Source organism: Anser anser, assembly GCF_964211835.1.
Source record: "Anser anser genome assembly, chromosome: 2".
NCBI lineage: Eukaryota > Metazoa > Chordata > Aves > Anseriformes > Anatidae > Anser > Anser anser.
The window spans coordinates 105407981-105424179 of NC_139721.1; the positions used below are offsets into that span (position 1 = coordinate 105407981).

The window sequence follows — 16199 nt, forward strand, 5'->3', positions numbered from 1 at the left end:
CCCTTTATTCCAATGTTCCAGTTGTGTGATCCATCCCACCACATTTCTGTGATAGCGGTCAGGTCATATTTGTCTAATTACACCATGGTTTCCAACTCCTCCTGCTTGATTCCCATGCTGCATGCATTGGTGTAGAGGCACTTTGGCTGGGCTATTGGTTGCATTACATTTCCATAAGAACCCTTCCCTTTTGCTTTGGGGCAGTTCACAAGTATTTCCCTGTTGTTTCTTAGAGTGACAGTGTTCTCAGGTTTGCTTTCTTCACTCAGAGGTACATCCCCTTCACTCACTGCATCCAGTTTAAAGCTGTCATGACAAGCCCAGATAGCTTACTGTCCAGAACACTCTTGTCCCACCTGGTCAGCTGCGCCCCATTCAGTGTCACCATGCCTGGTTCTCCAAAGTGCATCCAAGACCGTAGAACCCCAAACCTTGAGCATGTCACCAGCCTCACAGCCAATCATTCATTTGGTCAGTTCATCTCCTTCTTCTTGGATCCCAGTCACCAACTGGGAGAACAGAGGAAAATACTACTTGTGCTCCTGATCCCTTCAACATCTTTTCAAGGGACATAACGTCCTTTTTGATATTTTGGAATCTCCTTGTCGCAGCATCATTTGATCCTATGTGAAAAAGTAGGAAGGGGTGGTAGTCTTTGGGACCTACCAGACTTGGTAGCCTCTTTGTAATATAAATATGGGCCCCAGGCAGGCAGCAAACCTCTCTGGAGAGATTGTCCATGTGGCAAATGGGAGCCTCAATGCCTCTCAGAGAGGAGTCTGCAGTGACTAACACCCTTCATGCCTTTTTTGTGGCAACGATTCTGATGCAGATGGGAGACTGAGCCAACTTTGTGTGAATGTCCTTTCTGAGTTTTTTACTAGTTCTCTTGGAGTCTCCTCTCTCCTGCCCGAACATCGTATCTATTGTGCTGAGGCACTTAGGGGCAGGGGGGAGACTCCTCCAGCTCCAAGCAGAGACAAGGGTCCACTCTCCCTTGTCATGTGAGTCTTTCACAGGTATTGGTTCAGGGCTGCAAGCTTGTTTACCTTCCCCTTGCCAGGACTTAAGGCAGGGCTGTTGCTCAGACCATGTCAGCACATAATACTATTTGTCAATCTCCTGCTCAGATTCCTGGATGCTACATCGCCTGGTGAGTTCCTCTCACCTCAGGAGAGAGATCCTCGGGAGGTCTCTTTGGGTGTAGGCATCCAACCGGGGAGGTTGTGGTCCCCCTGTCTGGGTTTCAGCCTTAGCATGGCAGGCTCGGTGAGTGGACACCACTTCTGTTGTAGTAGAAGGCCCTTCCTCTGCTGCTCCCAGAATACAAAATGATCTACGTTGCTCCCTGCCTTCATGCACTGCCGCCCTGACTGCCACGCCATGCCCTGGTTGCTCACGCTCCCCAGGGGCTGCCTTTGTACAACAGAGGAGGGCTGTGTCTGGCTCTGCTCAAGACTCGTCAGCCTCCCTCGTGAGGGCTGCCGGGTCCTTGCGGCTGCCTCGAGGGACCTCCATGTAGGGAACCCCCTGCACGCTGCAATCCCCCACTCTGCTGCAGAACGCATCTGCCCTGGAGCTGATCGCCTCAACTTATCAGAAGACTTTACCTCTTCTGATAATATTAAAGGCTTCTTGTCTCATGTTGGGCCTGGCTAGCAACTCTGAAATAGTCAGGAGTCTTTTGTCACAAGCTGAACCCAAGACTAAAGTTTTGCACTTGTGGAAGAAAATGGACAACAAGGGAAAGGACAAAATACAGAAATTCACGTGAAGGGTAACAAAACATGGTATCTCGGTTTCCTTCTGCTTTGATTGCTTTAGAACAGTGTTTTTAAGTGATTCCTGTGGGGTAAGCAGGCATTTTTGATTAAGGACAAATATTTGTGTTTTGTGCATTATAATTTGCCTTTATAATTAGAAGGACAAGATTTAGATTTACAATAGTATCTGTGTGGCTCTAGTAGTAAGTAGCCACAGAAGATATTTATTGTCAGTCCTCTTACGCCACTTCTCTTTCCACAGTGTATATTGTAGATGATATTTTTTGATACAGCTTGGTTCTTGTTTATGGATGCTTCCTTTCTGGTTGCATCATATTCATATTCCAGTATACTCAAGCTTCTGTAATTGTCCATATTGACCCTTGTCACCTGTGGGCAAGAGCTGAAGAGCTGTGATGTTTTTCTTTTACTTTTAGTGTCTTTTTTTTTTTTTTTTTTTGAGTTTTATGCTCCTTCATAATTTAAATGGATGACAATGCAGGCAAAAATGTAGGACCAATATCTGTTAGCAGAAGTAGGTGTTAGATATCAGTTATATTTCATAACTGTTGCTTTGAAATTTCACCTTAGCTTAAACAGCTATGATTATCTTGGTTAGACAAGTCTTTTGGCAGAAGTAATGACAGGTTGAAAACACTGAAACTCCTCAAATATTTTGTTTAAGCCTAGCAAATCCTGTAGGTCTGTTTACTGAAATGTGGAGATGCTACTGTTTCATAAAAACTGTTTTTGTTTATATTATTAGAAGTTCTTAAATGTGGTTGTTGTTGTTGTTGTTGTTTTCCTCAGTAGAAGTCTTAGTTGTACAGCTCATCTAACACCACTACTTTTGTTTTACTGCAACCATAGAGTCTTTCTTTGAATCTCATCTTGCAAATTTTTAAGCACATGTATCCCTATGTAGCTTTTACATTAGGGAATATGGATGAATTAATCATCTGATCACTTGTTTAAAAAGCATTCAATTATTTTTTCTTGTGACTGTGGTTCTATTTTATTTGCTATGCTTTCAATATGGTTTTGTATTCAGAAAGAATTAATAGATGCTCTGAAACCCAGAGGAAAATGTAACACAATTTCTCACTACTTTTGTTTGATTTGAAGCTATATCTGGTACTGCTACTTGAAGACAATGCAGAAATCACTGCATTTCTGAGATGCATGCTCAGTCTAACTGAGCTGTACTGGCTTGTTAAGCCTTTTTGAAATTCTTAACTAGGCTCCTTTTCAAATCTATTTTTGTTTTCTTCATTTCCATGTTTCTGAATTTCTTTGTGCTTGCCTATCAACCTCAGCAGTTTGTTTCTTTATTATTTCTTTTCTAATCATCTGCTCACATTATGTTTCTTTTCACCCACTCTTTTTATTCACTTTCTTCCAGCAGTTTAGATGACAGTCATCAAACATATTCTGCAGATTAAAAAGCTGTATTGGACAGAAGTTGAGAGCTTCACCCAGGTCCTAATCACTTGAACTACTTATCAGGCAGCATGTTACTAATAACAGAAAAAGATGTGTTGAACATCACTGTAGCTGAGATGCAGGAATCTGTTAGGAAGTTTAACTGCAATGGTAAATAAACGGGGAAATGATCACAGGAGTTAAGTTGTGTACTTTGACCTTGCATGACATTTGACATGTATTCACTATGCAATGCTTTCTGTTAGAAGAAAGCATGTCATGCCAGATCAAACAACCCAAAAGAGGCAAGGCTGCTGCAGCTCAATGTCCTGAGGTCCAACCAATAGCAAGCCTAAAGATAGGCTTTGTGTGCGTGTGTGCCCAACAGACACCCATATACAAAACATACATACATAACTGAGCAGGATGGAGGTCCACCTGGAAGGAGTATATATACACAAGTACAGGTCAGTTCTCTCCAGCATCTGGGCTCAGAGACATGGTCTGCCCATTGGCTGGTCCTGGATCCCAATCTCCCCAGCTGCTGACACCACGACATACAACACCTGAGGTGGTAGTCCAACTCCAGTTGCTGGTGCAGACCACGGCATGCACACACACACATAGCTGGCCAGAACTTTCCAGATCCCTTAGTTGACAGATTTGCTCCCTATGCACTCACTCCCAGAGATACCTAGGCACTCTCACGCACAGAGCTAGCCATTAGACACCCACTAATCCTCCCTTGTTCCCAAGCCACTTTCACCTGGTTGCTAGCTAGTCTGGCGCAATCTTCATTAGCCATCACACACCTCTATTTGTCCTGTGTCTGTCACCACGGACACAGGGGCCCTCCAACCTGTGGTCTGACTCCAGATATTGGCACTCACACCCCCCATACACACATGCATACAGAATAGAGAGCCCGTCAACCAGGAAAATGTTAGAAGGGAATTTGATAAGAAGGCAGGACAGATTGTGCTGTTCATGTGCAGAGCAAAACCAGACAAGTGTACTGACCAGCTATTTACACTTTTCCTTCTTTTTCTCATGCTTTTTCCTTCTCCAGGTCCCCTACCCCGCTCCCATTTCTTGCCTTTGATTCTTTCTCTAAACATCCTGTATGTCCTCTGTGATCCTAAAGTGCTCTTCCCCTGCATCCCATAATGTATCCTACCCCTAGGCAGCAGCCCCCTTAGTCCAGAATGTTGATGGGAGAGCTGCTCCCAGTGACTCATGGTGATGGGTGTCACACCTGGACACTGGGGCTGATGGTTCTGCTGGGACAACTGCAAGGAGGACCCCATACAGGACGTTCATTTCTCTGTAGTCCTTGATTTGGGTTGCTGTCAGCCATCATGCCCCTGCTCTCCTTTGGGATTGTGTAGATGGGTCTTTGAGCTGGTGGCTCCTGTGATGGGCCTGGGAGCAGATGGGCAGAGGATTATTTGGGTTCCTCTGCTGCAATTGCATGTCTGAAGTCATCTGTAGGTGTGCAGATGAGCTTTCAGCACACTTTTCTATTGTTCTATCCCCTCAGTAAACAGTCTAAATACATACTCTGAAGTGCTGCTATTGAAACAGCAGTGAAATAGAGTACATGCCAACCAGTTCAACCTCCAATCTATGTTACTAATTTCACAGCTCATCCATTATGTGAATGAGATGTGAAAATGATTTCCAGTAAGTTGCCAGGACACAATCATTCCCACTTGAAAGTAGTAGAGAGAAAAATATGAAAAAAGAGACATGGAGCAGATGTTTCTGCTGATATTTTTTTGGCAGTTAAAAAAGTTGAATTCTGTTGGCGTTGTGAGTTGCTCAGTGATTTATGTAAATGACAAAGATGATGCATTGGTTCTAAACTGATGTCATGTTGATAGAGGATGTTTTCATTGAGATAATGTAAATGCTGATATGAGCATTTGTTTTCATAATGTTTTAGTTCTTTTCTGTTTGTGGAAACAAGTGCTCAGTTTCTCCAGAAATTGTTTGCTTAGGTGTCTGTAAATCTGTGTGTATAGCCATTGTTTTGTAGGTAGTTTAATTTTTATTGTTGGTGTGTGTATTTTTTTTTTGTTGTTTGTTTGTTTTTTCAAATACAAGTTTTTGATGTAAGGCTTTAATAATGCTTATTTTGTTTGACCAGTAATATCTTTTTTAATAATTTGAAAAAGTTTTATGCCAGTGAAAGTTGTACTAAGTATGGTCAAGCAAGGTACCACATTTTTTTCTATGGGATTGCAGATTATAATTGTTACAGAGACAAAACTCTTTGGGGAACAGAGGTGGTGAGGCTTGGGAGAGGGTCAGGAAACAGTGACAAATACAACTGTCAAGGTCTGTAAAAGTAACAATTAAGGTTCTTTAAATTATCATGGGAATAATGCATTTTTGGAATTAGTATTCATAATAAAACCTGACATTATAATCTCTTCACACTCTGTAAAGAGAATGTATCTTTGTGCAGGTGGGCATTATTTAACATTGATAAGGAAGTTCAGGACTTAAGGTAGACCAAACACCTTGTTATCCAAGGCAGGAAAGAACTGGTATGAACATGGTGGGGAAAAAAATGTAGTTTTATTGTTTGTAACCACTCATAGACATCTTGTATTAAAATAGTATTCCAGATATTTCCAAAACTTTTACCTAAATTTACATTTCCCCTACTTTTGACCCTCATATAATTTGCTAAGATTTTCATTGGTGTATTTCAGTGCACTTCATATTGCAATCAGGTGTTCGTTTTACACAGCTGGGAAGTTGTGAATTCAGGCTTGCACCTTGTCTCCTCTTTTCTATTGCCCTGTCAGTACAAAGTAAGTGGGAGTGGGAGCAGAAATCATACCCTTTCTTCAGGGGCATGGATTTTTCAAGTTTAGTCTTTATACCAATCTTGAAACCTTTTGCATGGAAGATTGTGTTGGTATCGGTTGTTCTCCTGTTGACTCCAGCTGGAGAAGACTCAAACTCAGCATCCCTGAAGCTTTCTGTGGCTGGAACCAATGTAAAACCAGCACAAGTACTGTGAATATCCAATATTTTCTTTGTCAGTCTTCCCCCACCAGATGGTTATGGTTTACAGCTACACAAATGTGCCAAACCATCCACATTTAAAACGAATCCGTGCCTTATGTGGAGCTTGGCATGACTTGCCATTTTCAGTTTCAAATGTTTACATCCTGAACAGTGTTTATTTCAGTCATGGAAAACCATATCAGAATGTGGTTTTAAAAAATATGTTTGTCTGTCCTTGAATGATAAGTCATTCTCCAAAGTACCTTGTTAAAAATTGGTGTCTAATTATACTTCTTTCTTGAGATGTCTGTAGGCTGGCGTTGTGACAATGGTGCTAATTGCCTAATTTATGGCTTCTAATTTTAAATCACTGCTAGGTTTGTTAAAAAATCCATTTTTGATCAGGCATTTGTTTCTAAATTCATTTTTCTTCCCTCCACACTCCCCAAAGGAATGAAAGAACAACCTTAACAGAGGAACGGAAACAGCTTTTTGTTAGCTATAAAGGGAATGTTTTTATTCTATATTTATAGCAAATTCCTGGGTAGAACAACTTTCTGGTAACTCATATTGCAGTTTTCACCCCCATGGCAACAGAGTTCTTTATTATCCCAGTGGCAAATAAAATCATGCTCTTTCTTGTCCTACCTTCTACTTTCCTCCCTTGGTTACCACTATGGTAATTGTCTTGTTTATCACCAGCAAAAATGAGCCTAAATTCAACTTGACACAAATTTGGCAAATTTCCACACATCTTATTATTTTTATTTTTCTCTGTGTTTTAATTTCCTTTCAATTTCTACAGGGCATATTTGAATATTGCACTAATAATGAGAATCCTTTACAAGTTCATTAGCTCACAGTAGGAGGGGAAGGGAGAGTGTGAGGCATGTACAGCAGCTGGGAAAGCAGCAATCCATAACTTCAGAGCTTTAAGAAAGCTGAAGCTTAGATCAATGGCAGCAGGAAGAAAGCTTGTGCTCAGTCACGAAGGATGGAAAATTTTAGCCATGTGACAACCAATGCAGCAATGTCCAGAAATGTACACTGGTCTAGCCATAAGTACCATAATTCCATCTGTTGGTTTACCTTCACAGAATCACAAAATGGTTAAGGTTGGAAGGGACCTCTGGAGGTCATCTGGTCCAACCCCACTACTCAAGTAGGGATACCTACAGCAGGTTATCCAGGATCATGTCCAGGTGGCTTTTGAAGGTCTCCAAGGAAGGAGACTCCATGTAAATGAGAAGAAGCAAATTCAGACAGATATCAACAGAATCTGGCAAGCATCTATTTATTTCACGAAGTGTCTCAGGATGCAACCGTTATTAGTAGACCAGCTTTTTCCTGTTTGTGGTCATGCTTGCAAGACTTTGGATGTTAAGAACTGTTTTTAGTTATCATATTAATTGTAGTTACAAAAGTCATATGTAGTTGTGTTTTGCAATACATGCCTAGGTGTCTAAATTTGTATAGTGCTTGGTTCAGCAAACCTAACCAAGTAAAGTTAGCAAAATGAGATATGGATAATAAAGAATACTTCTTAAAATTAGCAGAAATGGACAAGAACTATGTGGTGAGAACTATGAAACCTTAAAGTGAGTTTCATTGTCTCAAAAGAGGGAAATTCTCGTCTTACACTTAAAAGAACAAGGAAACCTTGAAGAGAACCAGCAAACTGGTAGCCTTGAGCTAGTAGAAGCAAGGGAGATAAGTGATGAAAGCTAGAAAACAAAAAGGAGGAAAACAGCTGAAGGAAGATTCCAGACTGACCCATGGTAACCATTTGCTCTTTAAGGGTTGTTAACATATAAAAAAACACGCCCATAACAAATGTAAATGTATGGAATTGTGGGATTGGTGTTCCCCTCCTTGCTGGTCCTCTGTAATGCATAGGCTCAACAGAGATAAGTTATGTGAGCTAAAATAACCAATCAAAAGTAACCAGAGATAGTTTCACAAGTTAGCTGTGTATAAATAATGGTGATTCGAGTGAGAGGTGTGCTTGCTTTGTGAAAGATTGCCAAGCACTTGATTCTGCAGAATTATGTAATTAACCATTTAATTAAAAGACCTTCATGTGTATTCTATGTGTGTGATTTTTTTATTTATTTATTTATTTATTTTTTGGCAAGGCACACCAGCACAAACCTACAGATAACACAGCCTTTCAGGGCTAATGCTAGTGCTCAGTCACCCACACTACAAAGAAGTTATTCCTCCCGTTTTTCATTTTGTGCCTGCTGCCCCTTGTCCTATCACTGGGCACAACTGAAAACAGCCTGGCTCTGTCTTCTTTGCACCCTCTCCTCAGGTGTTTATACACATAGATAAGATCCCCCCTGAGCCTTCTCTTTTCCAGGCTGAACAGTCCCAGCTCTCTCAGCCTCTCCTCATAGGAGAGGTGCTCCAGTCCCTTCATCACCTTTGTGACCCCTCCATTTGACTCTTTCCAGGACTTCATGTCTCTCTTGTCCTGGGGGTCCAGAACTGGACACAGTATTCCAGGTGTGGTCTCCCTGATGCCGAGTGGAGTAGAAGGATCACGTCTCTTAACCTGCTGATGATACTTTGCCTAATACATCCAAGGATCCTATTAGCCTTCTTAGCAGCAAAGGCACAGTATTGACTTATGTTAGACTTGGTGTCCACCAGGGTTCCTAGGTCCTTTTCTGCAGAGCTGCTTTCTACCTGGGTGGACCCCAGCATGTCCTGCTGCGTGGGATTGTTCCTCCTGTCATTGTTTTGGCTGGGATAGAGTTAATTATCTTCATAGAAGCTCACACAATGCTGTATTTTTGATTTTTGATGAAAATAGTGGTAATAACACACCAATGTTTTTAGTTGTTGAGGAGTAGTACTTACACAGAGCCAAGGATTTTTCAGCTTCTCATGCTGCCCAGCCAGGTAGGAGGCTGGGGGTGCACAAGGAGCTGGGAGGGGACACAGCTGGGACAAGTGACTCAAACTGACCAAAGAGATATCCTATGCCATATGATGTCAAGCTCAGCAGTAAAAACTGGGTTAAAGAAGGAGGAAGGGGTGACGTTTGGAGTGATGGCGTTTGTCTTCCTAAGAATCTGTTAAGCATGATGAGCCCTGCTTTCCCACAAGTGGCTGAACACCTGCCTGCCAATGGGAAGTAGTGAATGAATTCACTGTTTTGCTTTGCTTGCATGCACAGCTTTAGCTTTACCTAGTAAAGTGTCTTTATTTTGACCCCCGAGCTCTCGCACCTTTACTTCCCTGATTCTCTCCCCCATCCCACCTGTGAAGAGCGACCCAGCAGCTGCATAATACTTAGCTGCCATCTGGGGGAAACCTCCCTAGGTGCAGAACTCTGTGCTTTTCTTTGTTGAACTTGATGAGTGTTTTTTTTTTTGTTTTTGTTTTTTTGTTTCTTTTTAATCATTCTGTCAGGAAAATAGATGTTATAAAGCTTTTTGGGACCAAGATCGGTTAGATTATCTTTAAGGTTCATCTCAGCCATGTGATTCTGCTCTTAACACTAAATATGATCAGCAAAATGATTCCACTCTTTCTCCTCTTCTCTCTTATCTTTTTTTTTTTTTTTCTTCAAAAGTAATTTGGACCCAACTGAACAACCTTCTCCTGGAACATCTTGTATAACGATGTTATAATTATTTAATTATGTTAATAATGGCAGAACTAAACCAGGGTTAAGATAAGGTTAAGTTATCTTTCATTTGAACTTCCATGAGTAAAATAGCTGTGCTGTGTGTAATAGGTTCTTACTAATCTCACATGGCCACAGTGCAAGGATGGTATGGTTTTGAGCTCTTAGAATTCATGTTTGAACTGCCCAACTGCAAGAGCAAACCAAGGGCCCCTTCAATGGCTGTATCCCAGGAACAAAAAAAAAAAAAAAAAAAAGTCAAATATTAATTTCACACTGAAGGTGTGTAAAGATGCCAGGGGCTATGCTTGCCTTTAGGACTGAAATTGCTCAGTTTTGTCTGTGGGGGTAACCTAGTTAAGGCTGAGAAATTCTGCTTGCTCTTGGCTTTATCTCTTGGTTTAATCTCCCACATTCCAGAAACATGACTGCAATGGCTTTGTCTTTGGCCAGTCAAAAGACAGTAACTTTAAAGTGTATTATAATTTGATGAAAGCGTGCCTTTTAAAAAAACCTCAGAAGTTGAGGATATGTGAGGTTAATGGTATTTAGGTACTTATAACTTGGGTATTTGGGGAAATTTCAATGTTCTAATTAAAAATAATAGGTACTTCAAAATGCATAAAACATGTATTTCTGTGAACATTGCTGAAACATAGCAATATCTTTATGTGGTCAGGCATAATCTCAGTGTTTTGCAAAGATTACTTTCCTTTTCCATTTTTGCTGGTATTTCATTCCTGGAGAAAGGATCTAAAACTGCACAGTATAATAAAAAATTACAACTCTCAATTACAACTCAAAAAGTACAACTCTAGACATGTGGAGTCAGAAAGATTTTGCAATTAATGTTAATTTCTAAAATTGCAGGTACGCCATTTCACTGTAAAACTATTTCTTGAGTAAATTTGTTTTTTCTTCCCCTTTCTTGTCTGTTTATGCTTTTAAGCCCTCTAAAGGGGCTCAGGAGCTGAAACCAACTTGGGTGACCTAAATCCAAGCACCTTATAATTCTATTTAGTTTTCAATATTTTTCTGGGAAGTTGAAATTAATGGAGAGGAGTAGCAGGACTTTGTGGATCTGATGTACTTCCTATTTTGTCACTTTTATGATCATTTAATTCCATCATTTCCTGTGAATCTACACCTTTCTTACACCCTCATAAAGCTAAGGAGATTTACTCTTGCATTAGCAGCAGTTTAGAGGAGTTTATCCCCTGCCGCAGACATATTCACTGACAGAAACAAAATGCATTTCAACACATTCATTATGTCACATAGTGCAGACTGTCAAGCTAGGTCTCATAATTATAATGAGTTTTATATTTATAAAAGGAAGATATTTGTTAGCCCTAAATGAAAACTGCCTTTTTACATAGTGTTGCAGAATCTTTAGTTCACCAAGGTGCTACTGGAACCCTGTGGGAACAGCATGTAAAGTGACAAGAGTTCTTAAATGCTTTCTGTATTTCAGTTATTCTGCATTCTAGAAATAACCAGCAGCAGTGCCAGCAGCTGTGTAAGCTGCATGGTGTAACTCTTGATCTTCACTCCAGTCAGAAAGTAAAACAGGATTAAGACCACGTTTCCCTCAATGAATAAACAGACATTTAAATCTAAGAGATGACTGCTTCCAACTTTTGGCAAACAATCTTGAGCTAGAAAAAACTCTATTATGTAAACTTGTTGTCTGAACTCTTTACTTTTACCCAGATATTTAAAATGTAGGATCCTAAAACTAAGAAAGAAATGTCTTCCTTGATCACTACCTCCCTTTTGGGGTTCAGGTAAGCAGTTCTAGGAGAAGAGAACCCATGAGTATATACAACAATGAAAATGATGTAGATTTCTGTGTTAGTTTTTGGTTTACTCCTAAGTTGTTCTCCCTTATTCTGCTTCCCTAGCCTAACTTTTGTAAGAAGAAAAACTTCACACATCAAGCTGTGCTAAAGCTCACTGCCATGGATGTTAGCTTAGTCAGTAGTGAACTACAAAATGCATTGGTAGTTGTTTTTGTCAGCTGATTAAAATGACTAGATTTCTGCTTAGACTACTACAGTTAAAGAAGCTTGGTGTTTTACACCAAAAGTTTAAATGAGATTTTTCTTTTTTCTTCTTTTTGTACTTCTTTTTACTCTATGATAGAACACTGCCAACACCTTTCAAATTTTAGCATAAAATGGGTTTGGTGGCCTCAGTTTTATCTGTATTATTCAGGTGATTAAACCTCAAAAAAGGCTATACCATCTTTTCTGTGCTCTTTCTGTTGTTGATTACTTTCTTCTGCACTTTTTCCCTGACCCTCAGAACTCAGATCACTGTTCTGTCCTGACCAGGTTTTCATCACTTATTTCTAAATTACAGTTTTTGATGTGATATGAAAGAATGTCAAGTTGATTGAGAAAGTCATTTGTAGAGTGTGTTCTTTCAGTGTTGTTGTTGGTTGGTTGGTTGTTTATTTTTTTGGGTGGGTTGATTTGTTGTTGTTGTTGTGTTTTTTTTTTTTCCTCTTCTTCTCAGAAAGAATATTATCAACCTTCTTTTGATTTAATACCTGCATGTATTACATTAGAAGTTGCTATTCTGGCCAGAAATGCAGATGTAGTGAGTTTTATCTTCATCTTGAAAGATTTTGATGTTTAATAATATTCTGAATTCTGTTAAGAGTATATATTGTGTATTTGGACCAGCTGCCAAGAAAGCAAATGAACATTTTTGCTATTTTACTCCTACTTGCTGGAAAAACACAAATCTGTTGCCCTGTGTCTTTCAGTTCTTCTTCTTTCTATTTATTTATTTATTTATTTTTCCTATCTCCCAAAAGAAATCCTCAGTAAAAACCTCTAAACCTCTTCCTGTTCTTGTTCCTGCAGGCATTTCTCCTTATTTGCATATGTACTCTATAGATGTTATATCCAAGTCTTGAATTTTGTTGACTTGTCTTTCCTGGATCTCTTAATTGTTTTCTTTATTGTAACCTTCCCCAGTTTTCTGATTTAAGCTGTTTGCTTTGACTGTGCCATGGTCTTTTCCTTGCTGTATTTTGTTTTCATTTTCATATGGGATTTAATGAACTCGGTGTCTTCCGAAGCAATGACTTGTTAAATGCTTGTCCTTTCATCTGTTATAGGTTTTCTTTGGGTTTCTTACAGCTTCTATTTTTACCTTTTCACCCTTACACGTTTGACTAATCTATCTGCAGCATTTCAAAAGCCCAAAAAAGGAAGGACTGAATCACGATGTGATCCTGTGGCATCCTGTCTTCTACTTCTCTGAGTTCTTGGTATCATGTCTTACCCTGCTTCCCTTCAAAGCCTAATCTTCGTAAGGCTTTCTACTTCTGTTCTGCTGTTTATATTAGTGACTACCATTAGACATCTGAATTCAACATTTCTTTTGAAACATGTCTTTTTCTTTCATCAAGTGTCTCCATATACCAGAACATGATTGCTTCCTATTGAATCTCAATTACAAATTATTCTGTCAGTATACTAACTTCACTTATCCTTTCATTTTGTTCCTGAATTCCTGTTACATGATTTGTACATTACTGCTTCTTACTTCAAGATCTATCGTTTCATTTTTATTTATTCCTGATAATATGTTTTCAAGGTCTATAGGTATGCATCTACATAAGAATAAAACCTGCCAAAACCCCATCACATCCTCATAAATATATTTTTCCACGAATTGAATTTATTTAGAATATCTCACTGCTTTGTCTTTGTTTCAAGAACTATCCTCATTTCCATTGTTTGGTGTTCAACATTTGGTTGATGCTTAACAAATGATGACTTACACAAATTTATCCCTTTTGTGCTGTTAAATAACTACCAACCACTTATTTCTCCCTTTCGAGAAGAATAGAAGGCAGGGGATTGAATCTAAACACTTTAATTTTCCATAAACTATTCCATGTCATTGGATAAATGAACAGTATAACTTGTTAGCTTTTGTCTTCTCTATAACACTTTAACATTTTTTTTTCTTCCCAGTAGCATCTCTGTTCAAAGATTGACTTATCTTCTTGAAAGGAGCAAAGTTGGAGAAAAATGTGGCTTTACATAAAGATTTGGATACTACAAAGCTCCCTCAGTTTTCTGAAATAGTTTAGAAAATGAAAAAAGTCCCCAAATTTCCAGAAAATCATAAAGAGTATTTGTAATCTTCTTTGCTTGACCTTGAATGGATCTATTAAAATTTGTGACACATCACAACTATGTTAACAGAGATGCTATTTTGTGGTTACATTGAGATAATATGTTGAGAGTTAAAGATACATTTCTGAAGAAAAATAACAAACAAACAAAAAGATTATGAATTACTTAATATCTTGTAACTGAAAATCTGTGTAAAATGTCTGAAAACAGGCAGAGTGTCTCCTTGATAATGAAATAATCTGTTGATCTTAGTTTGGGGAGCAAGGAGGGGAAATGTCTTGGAATATTTCACAATTTAATTACAATGTCTACTTTTTATATTAAATTGACTTTAGACCCTGTAATGAACAAGTAAAACCTTACAGAAAATTATTTTCCTTGTAGCATCAACAAAGAGATTCTCTTTATGCCTATATAATAATCTTTTGCTTTGCATTTATGCCACATCAAAATTGAAGTTTTCTTTTCAGCTCCACTGTCCTTCCTGCATCTTGATAGTTGTTTGGAGGTCTTTAAGTGTTTGTGTGCACATATATGTATGTGATCGGTCACCCACTTACGATCAGCGCCCAACAAAACAGCTCATCCTTATGGACATTTGAAATAAATCCAGTCTTTGCAGATCAGCTGTAAGAATTGCCAACAAATAGATTAATTTGTAGAGTGGTTATGAAGTCTGGTTAAACAAGCATTTCATTTCTTTTAGCAGCTGATTGGTTAATTTCAAACAAAAAACTTGTAGCATCTGGTCCTTGGACAAGAGAGAAGACTTACCAAAAAAAAACAACAAAAAAAAGTAGTAGTTATTTTTTCCTCCAAATTTGCATTTAAAATATTAATATTTGTATAAATTTAAAATATATAAGTTTGCTGTGCATAAAATGATTTTTTTGTTGTTTGTTTATGGATACTACACATCAAAATAGTCACGCATTACAAGGAAAACAAGGTGTATTATTAGAAAAGCATCTCAACAATGCTTACTATATTCTGATATCTGAGCTATGCTTCATAACACAACCTGACAAGAAGTTTTATGAGGTGAAATAAAAAGCGGTTTACAGAGGTCAAGGAAAAATAAGAACAAAAAACCTCTGCTAAGTTGGCTAAACTTCTTCCAGTAAACACTGAGAAATTTTAGACCTTGCTGGGATGGAGTCATAGTTATGTAGATATGTAGTAATGTAACTGCAGAGCTGTATAGAGGCAGGTATTGCGTGTAGTGAGAAATTTCACAATTTTGAAACTATTTTATTCTGAGTAATAACAATACCTAAAAAATTCTAATATTTACTGAAAGAAAATTCAAAACCTTTTTGATGTATCTCTTGAAAGAAAACTAAAGGTAAAAGTATGTTGGATCAATAGAAATCTTCATTTGTAATATAAAACTTAAAAAAAAACCAAACACCAACACTATATAAACAAAGTTCTAAACCAAGGTATTTTCAAAAAAAGGTTTTAAGTTACTCTTGAAAAATCTTTGGTTGTTCCTCCCCTCTGACACTTTTCCCCAAGTTATTGGAATTCTCCTCCTATTCTGACTTTTTCTTATGTGCAGAGGGAAAAAAAATTATATGCCTTAAGCTTTTAATCACTTCTGTAATTTTTGGAAATATACTTTGTTTTCTATGAAAGTTAGTGACATTATTTTAATGTCAAAGGTATAGATCTTTATATAAATCAAGTCAATTTATTGTTATTATGGATTTTTTCTGCTCCAGGATTTGAAGATCCTTATTGCTGTATTTATTTTATTCCAGCTATTTATGAACTCTCTTGTGAAGCATACAAACACTTGGGCAAAACTTCAAATTACTACTGGATAGATCCAGATGGTAGTGGGGCACTGGGACCTTTGAAAGTCTACTGCAACATGACAGGTAAGTGCATTATATTTGCTAATTCTTTTTTTTTGGGGGGAGAAAGGGGAATTTCATAATTCATATTTCTTGGCAAAAGATAAATAATTGTTGAGAGCTTTTCAGGGGGTCATAACAACTGTAGTCACCATGCAGTATATTCTGAGGAAAGCAGTAGCTAATCCATTTTATAAGCTTTTTGAATTAGAATTGTTAATTAACTTTAACAGGCCTTTGTATCATCAGTGGTGCATTATATATATATATTATATATATATATATATGTATGTATAGCTATTTACCAAAACTGTTGTGTATCAGCACATTTTTATCA

The 16199-nt window shown here is 38.3% G+C and overlaps 1 protein-coding gene across 21 annotated transcripts in view; it reads left to right on the forward strand.

Annotated features, from left to right (window-relative positions):
* Nucleotides 1–16199, forward strand: part of CNTNAP2 (contactin associated protein 2) — a 1168055-nt gene that overhangs the window by 778550 nt on the left and 373306 nt on the right. For all 21 annotated transcript variants that reach the window (XM_083826978.1, XM_083826979.1, XM_083826989.1 and 18 more), the window contains one exon: nt 15767–15886. In XM_083826978.1, coding sequence (XP_083683104.1) covers nt 15767–15886 — 120 coding nt within the window. The remainder of the gene's footprint in view (nt 1–15766; nt 15887–16199) is intronic.